Below are 16,092 nucleotides of genomic sequence, written 5' to 3'. Positions count from 1 at the left end.
TGAAAACTTATGTGAAAAAATAATTTTAAAAAACTTCCATAATTTGGTGAAGGGCATAGACCCACAAGTCCAGGAAGCACAGAGTCCCAAACAAGTTGAACCCAAAGAGGACCACACCAAGACACAGCATAATTAAAATGCCAAAGGTGAAAGATAAAGAGAGAATCTTAAAAGCAGAAACAGAAAAGCAGAGAGTTACCTACAAAGGAGTTCCCATAAGACTGTCAGCTGATTTCTCAAAAGAAACTTTGCAGGCAAGAAGGGACTGGCAAGAAGTATTCAATGTGATGAAAAGCAAGGACCTACAACCAGATTACTCTATCCAGCAAAGCTATCAAGGGCAGATGAAGGGAAGAGCAGATGAAGTGCTTCCCAGACAAGGTAAAGCTAAAGGAGTTCATCATCAACAAATCATTATTATATGAAATGTTAAAGGGACTTATTTAAAAAAAGAAGATAAAAAATATGAACATAAAAATGACAACAAACTATCAAGAACTAAATCTAAACAAACAAACAAACTAAGCAAACAACTAGAACCAGAACAGAATCATAGATATCACATGGAGGGTTATCTGCTGGGAGGGTGAAGGCGGAGAAAGGGAGAAAAGGTGAAGGGATTAAGAAGCATAATTGGTAGGTACAAAATAGACAGGAAGGTGTTAAGGATAGTATAGAAAATGTAGAAGCTAAAGAATTTATATGCATGACCCATGGACATGGACTAAGTGGGGAGGATTGCTGGAGGGAAGGGGATACTGGGTGGAGAGGGGCAAAGGGGGAAAAATTGGGACAACTATTACAGCAAAATAAATAAAATATACTTAAAAAAGAAATAAGGTGACGAACACCTATATTTAAAGCCAAAATTCTCTAAAATTTTATTAAAATTTAATACCAATAAATTATTCAACTTTATCACCATCTTTATAAAATTTCTGCTTTACAGATGAAATTTATTTTAAAAGTCCTCATGTAAATTAATCAGATGAATAATTTTTATGATGAATTTTCAGACAAATTTTTTTAAATTGATTTTACAGAGAGCGAGGGCAGAAGGCTACTTTCTTCTTTCCCTCTTCTCTCCTCTCCTCCTCAAGCCTGCCCCAAAAAGACACTGCACTCCAGGACCTAGCCTGGGCATTAGGACTAGAATTATGAATAAGCCACTGCCCCCATCCCTGAAATCTGAGAGACTAGTGGGCCAGCAGACATTTAAACTCATGCCCACTGTCTACCCTGGTGGTCTCTCTGTAGGGGTGCTGGAGCTGCTCTCACCTCATTCACGCTGACGTTATATCCAAAGGGGCTCTCAATCACTGGGGGGTTGTCATTGACATCCAGGATGGTCACCTGCAGGAAGTGGCTCTTCTTCCGTGGAGGGGTGCCGCGGTCAGATGCCACAACCTATGAGGAAGGGGATGACTGGAGTCAGAGCTAAAGGGTGGGGGTTAGGATCAGGGATAGGGACTAAGGGTTATCTACTCAGTGGGGAGGACTGGGAGGGCAGACAGATTCACTGGTCCATCTCAGCCCCCCAGGGGGCCTGCCAGCTTGGCTTTCCCTAAGGCTTTTTCCTTCTGCCCCATGCTCCAAGCAGTTCTTGCCCAGCTCCTGTCTGACCTGGGAGCCTCATTTGCAATCTGACGTGCGGGTGGCCAGTCTTTACCTCCCAATCTGTGTTCTGTGCTATGCAGCCTATGACCATGACCCCGGGCCTGCAACCAGACCCATGGCTCCTGCTTTTAGCTTCAAAGGCCCCTGTTCCCAAACTTAGATCTGAACTCTGGCAAAAAGAGCAAGAGCCTTGAAAGATCTTTAAGCAGCCCTAACCTCAGACTGAGCCCATCCCTGGGAGCCTTCATGCTTCTTGGATGCCTGCAGGGCAGCAGAAGTGCTTCAGGGGCTCAGGCTCCTGCAGAAGCACAGCCCTGGGGTCCCCAGAGACCTCCAGGAAAGATGCCAGCTTCAGCCTTTCAGCAGCAGTGGTGGTCTTCATGACCCCTCACCTCGGCAGAGGTAGGCCAGGCAGGGGTTTTTCTGCCCAGTGCACAAGAGAAACTAGGCCCAGAGAGAGTAAACAACTTGCCCAAGTTTCACACGGCCTTTGTGGAAGAGTTGGGGCTCTGCCTGGCTTTGCCTCCTGGCTCCCACAGCAGGGGCAGACACCTCTGCCCCTTCCTGCCCTGGCTCCAGAGACCCGTCCCAGGACACCCTCTCCAGGGTTGACATCACTCATGCTCTTGGTCCTGAGGTGCTGCGTGGCCCACAGTACTTGGTGACAGTAGGGAAGCTGACTACTAGGATATGCTGACGGGCCAAGTACTCTCCTGGATGGTGAACAGTGACCCTGGGGGGCCAGTACCCACCTTGAGGATATAGTGGTCCAGCTCTTCTCTGTCCAGAGGTTTGGCCACAAACACTTCACCAATGGAGTCATTGGTGGTGACAATCTCAAAGGCCCCCGCGATGTTTCCCGAGGCCAGGAAGAAGAACACCTGTCAGAGGGGAGAGTGTGAGTGGCGAGGAAGTGGGGAGGACAGGTGTCCATGTCAGGTCAAGGGGCACTTCCCTGACCAGCTGGGCCCTCTGCTCAGCAAGGGCGTTTGAGATGAGAGTGTATCTTCTAGAAGTAGTTATGTCCCTCAATATAGGGGTGGCAGGCTCCCGGGTGGCGGTGTCAGCATACTGGCCTAGGGGCCAAGAGGCAGCTGTGAGTCCCATGGCACTGAAGTTGCTGAGGGCAGGGACTGGGGAGTGCTGACATTTCTGGAGTCCCTGCTTGGAGCAGCACGTGCCCTGGTGTGACATGGCTGTCATTGGGAGCTCTCCTCTTCAGTTCACAGGCAGAAGCCTCAGAAACATGAAATAACTGGTTACACAGCTTGTAAGTGCCCAGGAGAATGAGAGTTTGAACTCACATGCTTCTGACCACAAAGCCAATATCTCTCAGTGCCCTGGAGATGTGCTAGAATTTTAAAATGGTGCCACCCTATTCATAAGACAGATCAAAGCAGTGTGAAGACGGACATGCTCTCTCATGCCTCCTTGTGCTCTAGGGGTGTCCAAACCGGGAGCCTGGGGAGCCCTTCCTGCTGTGGGATGGGTCCTGAGCAGCAGGAGGGAGGACGGGCATGTCTTCTTTCAGACCTGGGGCCAAGTCAGGAGGGCTGGCCCATGGCTGGCACACAGGGACAAGATGCTATGTGGTTTGTGGATACAGGTGATGAAGGAGTCACCAGGAAGGCTGAAGCCCCACCGCTTTCAGCTTGCTGTGGGGGGCTGAACTGTGGCTGGTCATCAGAGTTCATATCCATTCAACTCAGGCAGGGCCAACCCCTGGCACAGCTCTGCCTCCTTTCCCTGATCATGGACTGGGAGGAGGGCAGGGTGGTCCTGCTTGGGACTGGGCAGAGCCTGGATGCCCCCTGATTCCTGCTCAGTGGGGATGGTTTACATGGCCCCCTCCCACTGAGGGTCTATGGGAATCCCCTAGTGAGAGAGCAGATCTGGGCTCTTTCACTTGATGCCCACCTGCCCATTGCTGCCGGCATCAGCGTCGTGGGCCTTGACAGTGGCCACACGCTGGCCCACGGGGCAGTCCTCAGGCACGCTGACAGCCGAGTCCGAGGTGAAGTCAAACTGGGGGCTGTTGTCATTCTCATCCAGCACAGTGATGTAGACCTGGGGGGTGAACGTTACTAGAGACCTCCTGCCTCCTTCCCCTCCCCTGCCCCAAACACGGGGGTTCCACTGTGGGGCCAGTGGGGACCGGACCTCAATCAGCTCTGGAACAGCAGCTAGCTTGCTGAGCCGCCTAGGTCAATCCTGACTTCATGCAAAGACCCTGAGTGCACGTTTTCTAGGAGTCTGGAGGGGGAGGGCTGCACATCCTCAAATGCAGGGGCTGGGACAGCAGGGAAGGGGCTTGGGGGCCCTCAGAGGTGGTGGGCCCGAGGGGCCTGGAAGGACTGGGCTCTGACTGAAGAGGTGGAGGCCACTCCGCTCCAGATCCACGAGGGGGGCCAGACTGGCACTGGCCTAGCTTTCTGTTTTTCAAGAGGAACTAGGAATATGGATTTTTTTAAAAAAAGGATTTAGGTGGTACTTAATAAAAATTAAAGAAAAAATATGTGCAGGCTGGCTACAACATGTCTGACAGCCAGATATTGCCTGTAGGCCTCCTTGTTAGCACACCTGGATTAGAGGGAAGAAAACAGGGCTGAGGAGGAGGGAGGCCACAGGTGGCTTGGTGGTCCCTGTGGGAGGCAGCAACTGGTGAAGAGAGAGGAATGTCCGCCTACCAGATAAAAACCAGGCACAGTGCATGCAAAAGGCATATGGTTTAGTGTCTATTGCGCAGGCTCCTCCTACAGGGTCTGGATAGCGAGTCGAAGAGAAGGCCCCAGCGTGGGAGAAGCCTCCAGCTCACAGATGGCCAATGGCCACGGGCCACGAGGCCTGAACCACAGGTGCGCCTTAGGTTCACTGATGAGCGGGATGAAGTAGGGCAGGAGGAGGATCAGATTTTAGGAATCCCAGTCCAGGCCTCCTCCCCAGCTCAGGCCCCATCCTCTTCCTTGGACCTGGGGATCCAGGGCTCCCAGGCCTGCCTGTCTGCCTACTACCCTTGGGACTCCATAGGGAGCCTGCAGAACTTCGCACCTGCCCAGGAGATTCATTTCAACTTCCCCCCAACCATGTCTTTCCTCTTCTTCTTGGTCCTAGCCACGCTCCTCTACCTTTAGGCAGCTTTTAAAACCACAGGCAACAAGCCCAGGCTTCGCAGCAGGACCAATTCCACCACTTACTAGCTGTGTGATTTTGGAAAAAGTTATTCAACCTCTCTGAGTTTCCATTTTCTTAGCTGAAAATAGGAAGGAGAACACCCACAGCACCAGGATGTTGGGGGGAACACATGAGCAAGCAAAAATTTAAGGGGTGGTCCCTGCCCTGCTTCCTGCCTGGCAAGTAAGCATAATCTCATGATCCAAGATTCTGCCCATCCATCATGAATTTTGGTCAGGGGGTTCCATGAAGTCCTGGAGTCCCAGTGCTCTCACCTGTGAAATGGGCATAATACCCACCCCACTGTTCTCAGGGGCAAAACAAGCAAGGCCCCTGTACTCTGATCCTTCCCAATCTCTCCCACTTGATTCAAGACCTTGTTTGTACTCCCCACGCTACTACAGGGCCTTTGCACATGCTGTTTCCTGTGCCTGAAATGCTCTTATTTCTCTACTGTGTAAATTCCTATGCTTTCTGGGGATCTCAGCTTGAATTACTTCCTCAGGGAAGCCCTCCTTGATTTCCCTGACATTGTATTATCATGCCATATGCATGTATTTACTGATGTGATAATTTCCTCCCATTATAGCTCACGCTTGTGAAGGCAGGGGCTGTGTCTGATTTTGGTTTCCTGTTGTACTCTAAGCCCAGCCCAGAGCCTGGCCCACAATAAGTGCTCCCTCTGTAATTACTGCTTTGATGATCATGTTTGTGAGGTTCTCAGTAGATGAGGAAGAAGGGCAGATGTCAAGGTCTGTGGGAATTAGACACAAGTCTGTGTCCCCACCCAGGACCTCCTGGTCCAAATCTCCCTACCCTACCCGGAGGAGGCTGGACAGTATCACACTCAAGAACTCTTACAGAAGAGCCCCTGTCCCCCCGCCCCCAGCCTGCCCCTTCCTGCTGCCTCCCCGCCTTCCCTGGGGCCCACGGGGGCTACTGGGACTAGGGAAGAGTCAGGTGTAGGTGAGCTGTGGTTTGGGGTTCCGGCCTCACAGAGGAAATGATAGCACCACTAAAAGGCCCCTCAGCCTGTCTCCACCCTAGCACCTCAAATAAGTTTGGGGCTAACAGGGCTGATGTATCTGGGCAGTGGCCCTGGGAGCCTCTGAGGAGAAGCCAGGGAGTGTGAGTTCTGCCTGGAAGAGGGTGAAGTGGCTGTGGAAAAGCAGGGGCCTGCACAGGAATGTGTAAAAACGCCCTTGCCAGCCCATGCAGAGGAAGTGGGCAGCCTGGCCCAGGAAGGGGCTGCAGCAGCCTCAGTGGGAGCGTCCCAGCTGCTCCTCGGTATCCACCTCCCCTCAGCTCCTGGACTTCTCAGGACAGCAAGGGTGAGGAACAACTGGCCCATTTTACAGATGAGGCTGCCAAGACCCTGGGATAGGACCCCATGTTACTTTTCTGAGCTTTAGTTCCTATGGCCGGGAGGACCAGGAGCTACAGGTCACGGGGAGCCTGCCCACTGGCCCCCATCGAGAGCTCTGATCGCTGGCTGCACTCTGGGACCTCGGGGGCCTCACTGACCCCAAGCCTGGTCTCTGGATGGAGGGGGCTTTGGGGTAAGGCCAAGCCACAACCAGGGCCACTAGAGCCAGGCCTCTCTAGGGGTGAAGGACCCAACGACAGCTGCATTTTGCTCTTAGCCTGGATACTCGGTTGGCTCCTATTCCTTTAGGCTGATGGGACAGGGACTCAGTGAGGAGTGAAAATGTGGCTGTAACCAAGGCTGATAATGAGCTGATCACCCCATGTGGTCTGCAGATGGCCTCAGACTGGGCTGGCTGGTGCCCATGCCAAACCGATGGCTAAGTGTTCTCATTAACAGTGTAGGACGCCACCTCAGTGAATCCCTGCCCTGGGACCCACCTCCATTTCAACCCCCAGCCTGAGGTCACCTGCCTGCCCCTTTTACCCTCCTAGGAACCTCTGACCTCAGGGGTCACCCTCCCTGAAGTGCTCTCAGCACATGGTCTTCCCTGCTTTTCCTTATAGGCCTGGGGGGCAGTGAATCACACCACGACCACAGCTGCCCTTGCCAGCACTCCCCAGGTTCCGGCACTGTGCATTCCTCTTCACATTCACTGTAGTAGAACGTGCTCCTCACACCAATCCCCGGGAGAGGGAGGGCTCCCCTTTACAGATGCCACTCCCATCACACCTCTCTCCAAGGCTAGCCCACAAAGTGCTTCCTATCCACCATCTCCTCTACCACCTTCCTCACATCTTCTGAAGAAGGCAGGGCTGCTGGTCTGATCCTCATTTTAGACTCCAGGAAAGGAAGCACAGAGAGGTTGAACAACTTGCCTGTGTCACACAGCCGGTAAGGGGCAGAGCTGGGATGAGGCCTCAGTGTTCCTTTCATTGTGTGTTCCACCTACTCCTTGTTGGTGCACCCTCCACCCCAGGATCCCACGGAGGCTCAGCAGGATGGAGGGTGGAGAGGGCAGAGCTGGACATGGGGTATGCGCCTAAGAGGGGCCTGGACTCAGGTGAGGGAGTGGATGAATTGGGACAGTTGTGAAGGGTCTGAGCGGGGACCTACTGCACATGTCCTCTTTTCAGGGGAGGCAGGAAGGTCCAGCACCACTCAGGGCCCGAGCCAGCACTGGCCACAGCCAATATCAGAGAGTGGAGTGGCAGTCCACAGGCTACTTACCTTCTGTAGGTAGAGCCGGTGGGAGGAGGCCAAGGGAGAGAAAAGGCAAAGATGCAGGTGTTTAGCAATCTGCAGCTCTTATACTGCCCTTCGCAGCAGTGGTCTGTCAAGGATGCAACCCCCTCCCCACAACCTGTCTGAGGTCTCATCCTGGCCAGGCTGCTCTGGAAGGTGTGGCATGACCAGCTGCAATGCCACCCCTGGGCTGTCGAAGCCTGGCTTGCATGTTGGGTGGTTGTTGAAGATGTGGGTTTTGGGTGCCTTGGGTGGTGATGGGCTGCACATATGGGGCTTTTATTCAGGGACCCACTCACCACAGTGGAGTCTATTTTGGGGCCACCGTCGTCCGCCACCACTGTCAAGGTGTAGAAGTCACATTTCTCCCGGTCCACCAGACCCCTGACTGTGATCACACCCTGCAGGGAGGCATCCAGATGGGTAAGCAACCACCCACCAAGCAGAGCCTGTCCTAGCCCCATGCTTCGGGCAAGCCGGACTCTTCACTAACCCTGAACATTCTGTCCCACTGTCCCGCTTCCACATCCCTCCCTCTGCCTGACAAAACTTTTCATGAAGCTCTGTAGGTTGAAATCCTGCTGCTCTCTCAGTCCCACTCAGACACCACATCTTCCATGTAGGCTTCCTGCTTCCCCAACCAGGTATACTCGCTCACTCTTATTTGGGCCCCAGAGACACCCCTTTACACTGCTATTGTAGTTCTTTTCACATCTTTCCTTGTGGTGCTCTGAATTGTATCCTTGATTATTCCTACTTCTCCTCCTAGCCTGAGGACTCTTGGAGGACTGGGAAGGATCTTGTTCATCTTTGTATTCTCAAGGCCTGGTACACTGTAGTGATTATTACCATGCCTACCTTCAGAGAAGGGATTCTTACAAAAAACACACTAAAGCAAAGATAAAAGAATAAGAGCCAGGCAGTAGATAAGAGAGAACTGCACCAGACACCTAGCTAAAACTAGCTATTGCAATGAAGCACAAAATTTATACTGGAGCTTCCTAGTAGCCAAGGTAAAAAGGGAAACAGGATGACTTGAATATCTTTCATTGTCTAGTAAGAAGGATACCAGGTTGCCTAGGTATAAACTTTATCTTACCCCTGGATATTAAAACGAATGTATTTCAGAGATGTTTATCTCAAAGATACTTTATGACAAAGAGGAGAATGCCATTTGTATAGAAGGAGATTCATAAATGTTGGTTAGCTTTAAAAGGGTTGAGCTCCCTTCTCCTAGGGAGATCCCTCACTATGCCTACCCCAGCCTCGCTCACCGTGTAGATGTCTATATTGAAGAGAGCTTTGGCCTGGGCGCTGGTGTGGGCATCAAAGCGATAGGTGACCTGGTTGATGTTGTCGATGGAGTAGGCCTGGACCCGCACAATCTCAGTGCCCAGAGCCAGGTTCTCCAATATGGCAGCCTCATAGGAAGCATTGGAGAACTGCACGCCCTCATCCAGCTCATTGAGCAGAGTGATATAGACAGTACAGAAGCCCTGGTTGAAGGGGGGTGCCTGATCAGTGGCGGACACATTCATCAGGTAGCTGGTCTTGGTCTCGTAGTCCAGGTAATCCACAGTGACGATAAGCCCTGTGCTCTCGTCAATCTCAAACTTCCCCTCTGCGCCTGACAGGATGCGGTAGTTTATCAGGCCACCATCCCCTGCAGGAGGACAAAAGAGGTTGTGCAGTCTCAGGTTGGGGTGGGCCTTCCCTGTGGCTTCCCAAGGTGCCCACAGCACGCCCAATGCTGTCTCTGAGGGACAGGGTGAGGGGCCATGGCTGGTCTACCCAGCGTGCACTGCTCTCCACCTGTAGCAAGAATTGTCCTAGGGGATGCAACAGGGGACAGGGTTGGGTTCCAGGTGGATGGCAAGGCCCAGCACACATTGTTGACCTCCTCCGGGGCCTCCTCTGGGCATGAAAGATATGCCGCAGGGTATTTGCTTCTGGAGCTTCAAAATTTAAGCTCAAACACCTCCCTTGGGTAATTGGACCACGAGGGTGGGGAAAAAAGGAATCTCTTGTAGTGAGGGTATTGACCTAAAAAGTGTTTGATTAACAGGGGCAGCATCCTCAGAGGTGACCAAGTCTTCATTTGGTCCCTCCAGCCAAATGTTTTCAGTGTAAGAGATACCTCCCATTTCCCCAACTCCTTCACCCCAAATTCCTGGGTCTTAGAATACATCCTTCAACTAGGAGCTAGAAGCGGCATTCCTTAGCCGAAGTCCATAGACTTACAGAGGAATGGTCATGAAACCATTTAGGAAGTCCAAGCCTTCCTTGAAATTATTTGCAGAAGTATGAATTGATGTGCATTTTTCTGGGGAGGGATCCATAGCTTTTACTTGTTTTTCAAAGGAATTCCTGACCCAGGAAGATCATGAACCCCTATGCCACAGTGATGTATGTGACTTGAACTATATTAAATGGGAGAGAAAGCCTCCTGAGAGTGTTCAGATCTATTTCTATTCCTTCCCCATCCCACACTCCAGGTTAGCTGGGGATGCTGCCAGGGGCTGGGCTGGGAGTCATCGGGACAGCTGACAAAAAGGAAGCACAGGAACTGGGAAAGTAGAAGCAGCTCAGAGAGCTGCTCTTGGGGGTGGGGGGGCGGGGCGGGCAGCAGACCCCCAGGAAAGAGCTCCCCTCTGACCCTATCTCTGGCCCAGACATCCAGGCCCCATGAAGAGGGCCACTGTCTCCTGCCTGTTGCGTTGCTCACTGTGACCACCTCTGGGGCTCAGGGCCTTCAGCAAGATTGGGCTCCCTTCAGGGCAGACCACTGTCCTGCAGAACAGGGCACACTGTCCCTTGAAAGCCTGTGTGTGCCAGGCCTGGAGCCGCGGCTGGACGGAGGAGCAGGCCTCAGCCAACTTTCTGACAGGTCCTTTACCTCTCCCAGCCGCTCACCAAAGGCTAGCTGGGAGCTGCTGGGTCCTGCAATGACAAATCTGAACTTCCCAAACTTGTGACCTCTCCTCTCTCCATGCAGGTATTGGGACAACTCCCCCTGACTCCAGCCCTCTTAGTCCTGGGCATCTGGTGAGGATGCCACCAAGACTGTCCCAGGAGCTGCTCCATGGCCCAGGAGCAGCTGAAAGGGGGAGCCGGACAGGCACTGAGGATGACAGGCTCCACAGAAGCGGGAGGGATTTAGCTGAGGAGGGTCACTCTGGGGAATGAGACTCCCCGCCCTCCCCTGCTGGCCTCACCAGTGTCTCGGTCTGTGGCTTTGACGACGAGGACTGAAGTGCCAATGCCTGTTGTCTCCCGAAGTGCCAGGCGGCTGTACTGCTGCTTCGTAAACACCGGGGCCTCATCGTTGACGTCCTCCACATACACTATCACCTGTGGGAGCCGGCCCAGAGGTGGAGGTCAGGATGGGGGCAGGCCAGGAAAGCCCACAGCGGGTGCCCTGGGCCTGGGCCCGCAGGGAGCTGGGAGGAGAGGGCCTCTGGGCTGTCTGGCTGTTTACTGTGTCCCCCCACCTTGCACAGTACGTGGCACGTGGCAGCTGCTCAAACATCATCTGTTAAGGAACAAAACTTATCTGACTCTTGACTCTGCTATTAATTCTGTGGGGGCCTGTGACTAATTAGTAAATCATTTGGGCCATCAAGTTCCTCAGTTATGAAACAGTAATTATCGATACAATAATTCATGCCCCATGTCGCTCCTAGGGTTGTTATGAAGACAAAATGAGCCAGGCCCTGCAAAAGTGCTTGAACATGTTCAAAGTGACCCCATTCAAATACCAAAATGTGTCTGAGAGAATTGACATAAAAATGTTAATGATGATTATAGCAGAGGATGTCATTGCTCAGGCCCCTGCAGATTCTCAGGCATCTCCTCTGGGTGCTGTTACTGCAGCACAGCACCTACCCAGGCTGCTGGGACATGCACACCCAGAGCTGGAAGTGCCTGGGAATTACATCCCCCGGGGCAGCCCTTAGTCACTGACTGATGGGTGAGCGATAGAGAGTCTCCAGCTTCCTGGGCCTGGCGGGGGTCGCTGAGGTGACTCTCTCCAGGGTACCCCGTGGGACTAAGTCTGAGTTCCCTCTGTGCTACTTTGCTGGCTGTCTTTCCTTGCTGGTCCCATGACTCTTTCCAGTTTTTCCTGGGGACACTTCCTATCAATCACTTTCATACCAATCCTTGTATCAGGATCTGCTTTTGGAGGCCTGATCCAACTGATCCAAGACAATGGCTATTTCTGAATTGTGGAATTATGCATAATTTTTATCACTGCTTATCTGCACTTCCTAATTTCTCTTTAATGAACATGTACATCTTGTATACATTAAAACCATTTTAAAGATGTTTAAGGAGAGATGTGTATGGCTAGAGATCAGGACCTCTACCCTTCTTTTTGCCACCCCCCCACCTGCCCTGCCTCTCATACACACAGGGGTATGGGGAGGGCATGGCTCAGCTAAAGGCAGGACCTAGGCTGTGTTCAGAAGGACCAGTGCAGTGGGTAGGGGAGTTACAGCCACAGAGTACTGATGGTATTGTTGCTCAAGGAGCTGTAGGGAGGCCGAGGGCTCTCTCCCCTTTTCCTATACAGGGAAATAGAGGCCCAGAGATGGGGAGGGACTTGCCCAAGGCCTCACAGTAACTGAGATGGCTGGAAAGAGAGGGCAGGCTCTTCTGGTTCCCAGTCTACCAACACTACTGCTCTTCACACTACACTGGGGGTAAGCTGCCCCAGAACAGGAGAGACATCTTTCTTCCAGCCTAACAGAGCCAGGGCCCGCAAACTGGCCGGCAGAGCAGAGAGGGAGAAAATGGGGCTGGGGCAATGACGCACAACACAGATTTCACACATGGTCACAGCACTGATGGTGGGGCCAGGGCACAGACTGTACTAGAACATGACTATTTAGTTTCTGACTGATCACAGCCGCTGGATCAGCCCTGGCTTCTGCTCTGAGTTTAGCTGGGAATTAGCAGGAGAGAAGTGAAAGGGGTTCTTTTGTTATAAGCAGACATGGTGGCCTGATGGGTAGAGCACTCTGGGGTGGGTGGGGTGGCGGAGGGAGGGGGAGGAGAGGCATATGGGGAGAGAGGTTTCACTACGTCCCTGTTCCAAGGATTTCTGTGGCCCTGCTGTGTCATTGCATTCTTATGTCCAGACACCTAGAACCCACTATGCAAACTAAGGTGCCCGCCCCAGAGCACAGGTGTTCACCTTCTAAGTTTGGCTTCCCCGAGAATTTGGCTGGGGAGATCCTGGGTGGGGAGGGTGTTGGGGGGAACTTGCACAGATAATTTCGGGAACTCATTTTCCATAAACAGAAACTAACCATCCATCTTTCAAAAACAGTGAGCCTTCCCCTTCCTGAATCAGCTTGTCCAAATGGCCTTGAGTCCAAGGGTTGCAAGGAGTAGAAAAACAGGGCCAGTCTGAAGGTATATAAAAAGGGGGAGGGTGGGCGGAGGCCTAGAGCCTGGGTGTGGCCCATCCTCCGTGACGCTGGCTACATGCCACTCTCCTCCTGTTGGTTTCAGCCTTGTTTTTAGCAGCAGAGACAGGGGGCAAAATGGTGTGTGGTTTGCAAACCTGAGAGACACAGATGTACAGGAAACACACAGGTCTGCCAAATTCTTGCTGAACAGGAGGGCTCAGCTATTAAGCTGCTAGGCTCCCTGGAGAACCAGCCCTACTTTCTGTCTGGTGCTATGCCCTCCAACAGGGACAGGCCAGAAAACATGTGTGGACACATGTGTACATGTGTATGTGTGCGTGCACAGAATGCATGTGAGTCCTTGGTCTCTACAGGGACTGTTTTACTCTGTGCTCTGTGGACCTTCTATCTGGGCTGTCCCTGGTCTATGAAGCAGGAACTGGAGAATATGGATACTCTGCAAACCATCACTGCTGCTGCTGGGAAAATGAATCCAGGACAAAACTGAAGTCCCTACAGTATCGTCAGAAAGGTCTCAGCTTTCTTGGGGCTCAGGGTGTGGGGACTATGTACTACAAGGGTCATCCAGCCCCCACCCCAGGGGTCAGCTCCCAAATTCCCACCTTAAAAATGACTCTTGGGGCAGAGGCAGCAGCGGCCTCTGTGCTCTGAAGAGCCTTACGTAAGGCAGTGGAGGGCAGTGGTTAAGAAAATGGACCTGAGCCGACTGCCTGCTATGAAGCTCGGCTCTACCTTTACTGCTCCGTGGCCCTTAACACACTGGCTGATCCCTTTTGCCTCAGTCTCCTCACCTATACAACGAGCATAATAACAGTGCTTACTTCATAGGGCTGCTATGAGGATTAAATGAGGTCAAGTGCATGAAGTACTCAGAAAGGTGCCTGGCAAAGACTAAGTACTGCGTGAGGGTTTATTACTCCTCAGGGTTCCTGGGGAGAGGAACAAAAGGAGGGTGGCCCGGCAGGGGTGGCTCTGAGTGTCCCACCCCTGCACCTATCTGCACAGCCCGGCTTTGGTCTGTTTTACGCAGGACCTTGAGGCACTGCATACCATTTTGTTTAAAAATATTTGTGGCTTTAAAAAGTTTGCAGCCACAAAGCTGAGACAGTGACAGGAGCAGGCCGTGGAGAGAGGTGCTCCCCTGCTTCTGGGAGGGTGAGGAGTGAGGGGGCCACAGGTAGGGCTACGGTTAGGCAGCGCAGGAAGCCAACCCAGGTTATGTTGACATCAGTCACTCTGTGGCCTGAAGTTGGCCCCGCAAAGGGCGGGCTCTGATGTGAGTGTGTTAATCATGTGAATAAACAATTCACAGTCATGCAGATGAGCGTGACCATGTGGGGCTGCCCGAGTGCACATCAGGTATCTGGGTGTCACCCTCAGTCACCAGGGTTCTGGAGTTGTTCCAAGCAGCCCCAATGTGTAAAAACCCAAGAGGCTGCCTGCCTCAGCCATCTCCCTGTGCAGATCTCACCTGGAGGGGCAGCCCTAAGGTCCCTGGTTTCCCTTCCCAGCTCCTCCTGGGGCAGAGTTCTAGGGGCAGCAGCAGAGGGACGGCCAAGGCTGAGTCACCTGCTCCCCAGCCACCCCTGTGAGTGATGGTGGCCCCAGGCAGGCCTCTGCTCATTGTTTCCAGCCCCGGGGAAACAGCATGTGGAGACAGGGCTGATAAGAAGAGCCGGTTCTGCCCCCTTCAGTTCTGGGTAAAAGTCCCTCCACGTGATTTTTCCCATCTCCCTCCTACTCTTCACCTCTGGGTTCTGACTCACTTTCCACCTGGTTTAGGGGTAAGGGTGGTGAGCTGCTGACTGTGCAGTGGGGGGAGGGAGGGGTGACCTCCGGAAGCTGTTTCAGCTGTCTCCCTGCTGCTGGGCAGGAGGGTGCATCAACTGACCCAGCCTGTGGGAACTTTTGTGTCTATTTTTGAGTATTCAGGAAGATGGAGATTGATCTGGTGAGTGAAGGTGGCAGAAAAGAATACATGTGAAGGGGCAGCTGGGATATTTGGGGGACACTTTCAGTGGAAAGAGCACTGAACTTGGACTCAAAAGACCTGGGCTCTGAGATCTGTCACTAATGACATTTCTGTGCCTCAGTTTCCTCTTTTCTAAAATGAAGTGGGCAACATCTACATCTCTGAGATCATAGATGGGAGATTTCTTGGCTCACCCTATAAAGCTTTGTGGATAGAGGGGGCTAGTATGGTAAGGGCACCTCTTTTATCCAGTTATTGACCCCCTTCCACATCTGGAGAAACTGAGGCTCAGAGTAAAATGACACATCCAAGATTCTTGGCTGAGAACCCCTAGCACCAGGTGTCATTGGCAGCCTTGCCTTGCCAGGCCCCAACTGGTGGCCATCTCCAGTCCAGCTACGGCCTTGGCCCAGCCCTGAGGTCAGTGCAGAAGTCGATGTGGGGCCTCACAACCCGATGACTGGCTACCTGAGAGTCACCCAGCCCACCCCCTGCCTTACCCTGACAGAGCTCCGCATGGGGCCCAGGTCATGGTTATAGGCCTCCACCATTAGCACGTGGGATGAGGCTTCCTCCCGATCCAAGGGCTGGGGCCCTCGCATCAGGAGCCCATTGCTGACATGGATCCGGAAGTGGTCATCACGATTACCTGCGTGGAGAGACAGATGAGATGCATGAGCTCCGTCCTGGAGCAGGATTCTGGTGGGATTGTAGGGGTAAAGAAGGGGGGCCCTGCCCAGAGGTCTCAGGAGCTTGGCTGAAGCCCGCAATGGTGAACAGGCCTCTGCCTCATGCTGCTCTGGCCTGGCCGGATTTGAGGGAGGGATAGAAGTTTACTCTGTACTCTCCTAATGGGAAGCCTGTGGGACCCCTGAGGCCCCATACCCAGAGGTGTCAATGGACTCAATAGTTCAGAGGGATCTGGGCACTACAGAAAGAACTAATTCAAATTCTCTGTGGGTGCCTGAAGTCAAGATTTGGTGGATATATTTGGGCTGGCCGAGTGCCCATTCCCAGGTCTTGTAGGAAGAGCAACTTGATTTTCCTCTGGGGATCTGACCTCCTCCATTCTCAGTCATGAGCTTTGTGACTCATTTTGGGAAGTTGGGGGCACTGCCCTAGTGTCCAAGGCAATAATAGTGATTGGTTAAGGGATGGACACACGATAAATGTTGGGCCAATGACAATATCTGGGGAGTTTGCTGATGAAGGCTCCCCTGGTCCCC

At 52.7% G+C, this 16,092-nt stretch overlaps 1 protein-coding gene across 4 annotated transcripts in view; it reads right to left on the bottom strand.

Annotated features, from left to right (window-relative positions):
* Positions 1–16,092, bottom strand: part of CDH23 (cadherin related 23) — a 366,095-nt gene that overhangs the window by 70,621 nt on the left and 279,382 nt on the right. For all 4 annotated transcript variants that reach the window (XM_090278159.1, XM_090278162.1, XM_090278158.1 and 1 more), the window contains 8 exons: positions 15,367–15,515; positions 10,675–10,810; positions 8,734–9,122; positions 7,759–7,860; positions 7,445–7,447; positions 3,535–3,684; positions 2,370–2,498; positions 1,279–1,407 (listed from right to left, as the gene is read on the bottom strand). In XM_090278159.1, the coding sequence (XP_090134285.1) occupies positions 1,279–1,407; positions 2,370–2,498; positions 3,535–3,684; positions 7,445–7,447; positions 7,759–7,860; positions 8,734–9,122; positions 10,675–10,810; positions 15,367–15,515 (1,187 nt within the window). The remainder of the gene's footprint in view (positions 1–1,278; positions 1,408–2,369; positions 2,499–3,534; positions 3,685–7,444; positions 7,448–7,758; positions 7,861–8,733; positions 9,123–10,674; positions 10,811–15,366; positions 15,516–16,092) is intronic.

This window comes from Furipterus horrens, unplaced genomic scaffold, assembly GCF_987537825.1.
Source record: "Furipterus horrens unplaced genomic scaffold, mFurHor1.1.pri manual_scaffold_5, whole genome shotgun sequence".
Taxonomy (NCBI): Eukaryota; Metazoa; Chordata; class Mammalia; order Chiroptera; family Furipteridae; genus Furipterus; species Furipterus horrens.
This window is presented reverse-complemented; position numbering and strand designations above follow the sequence as displayed.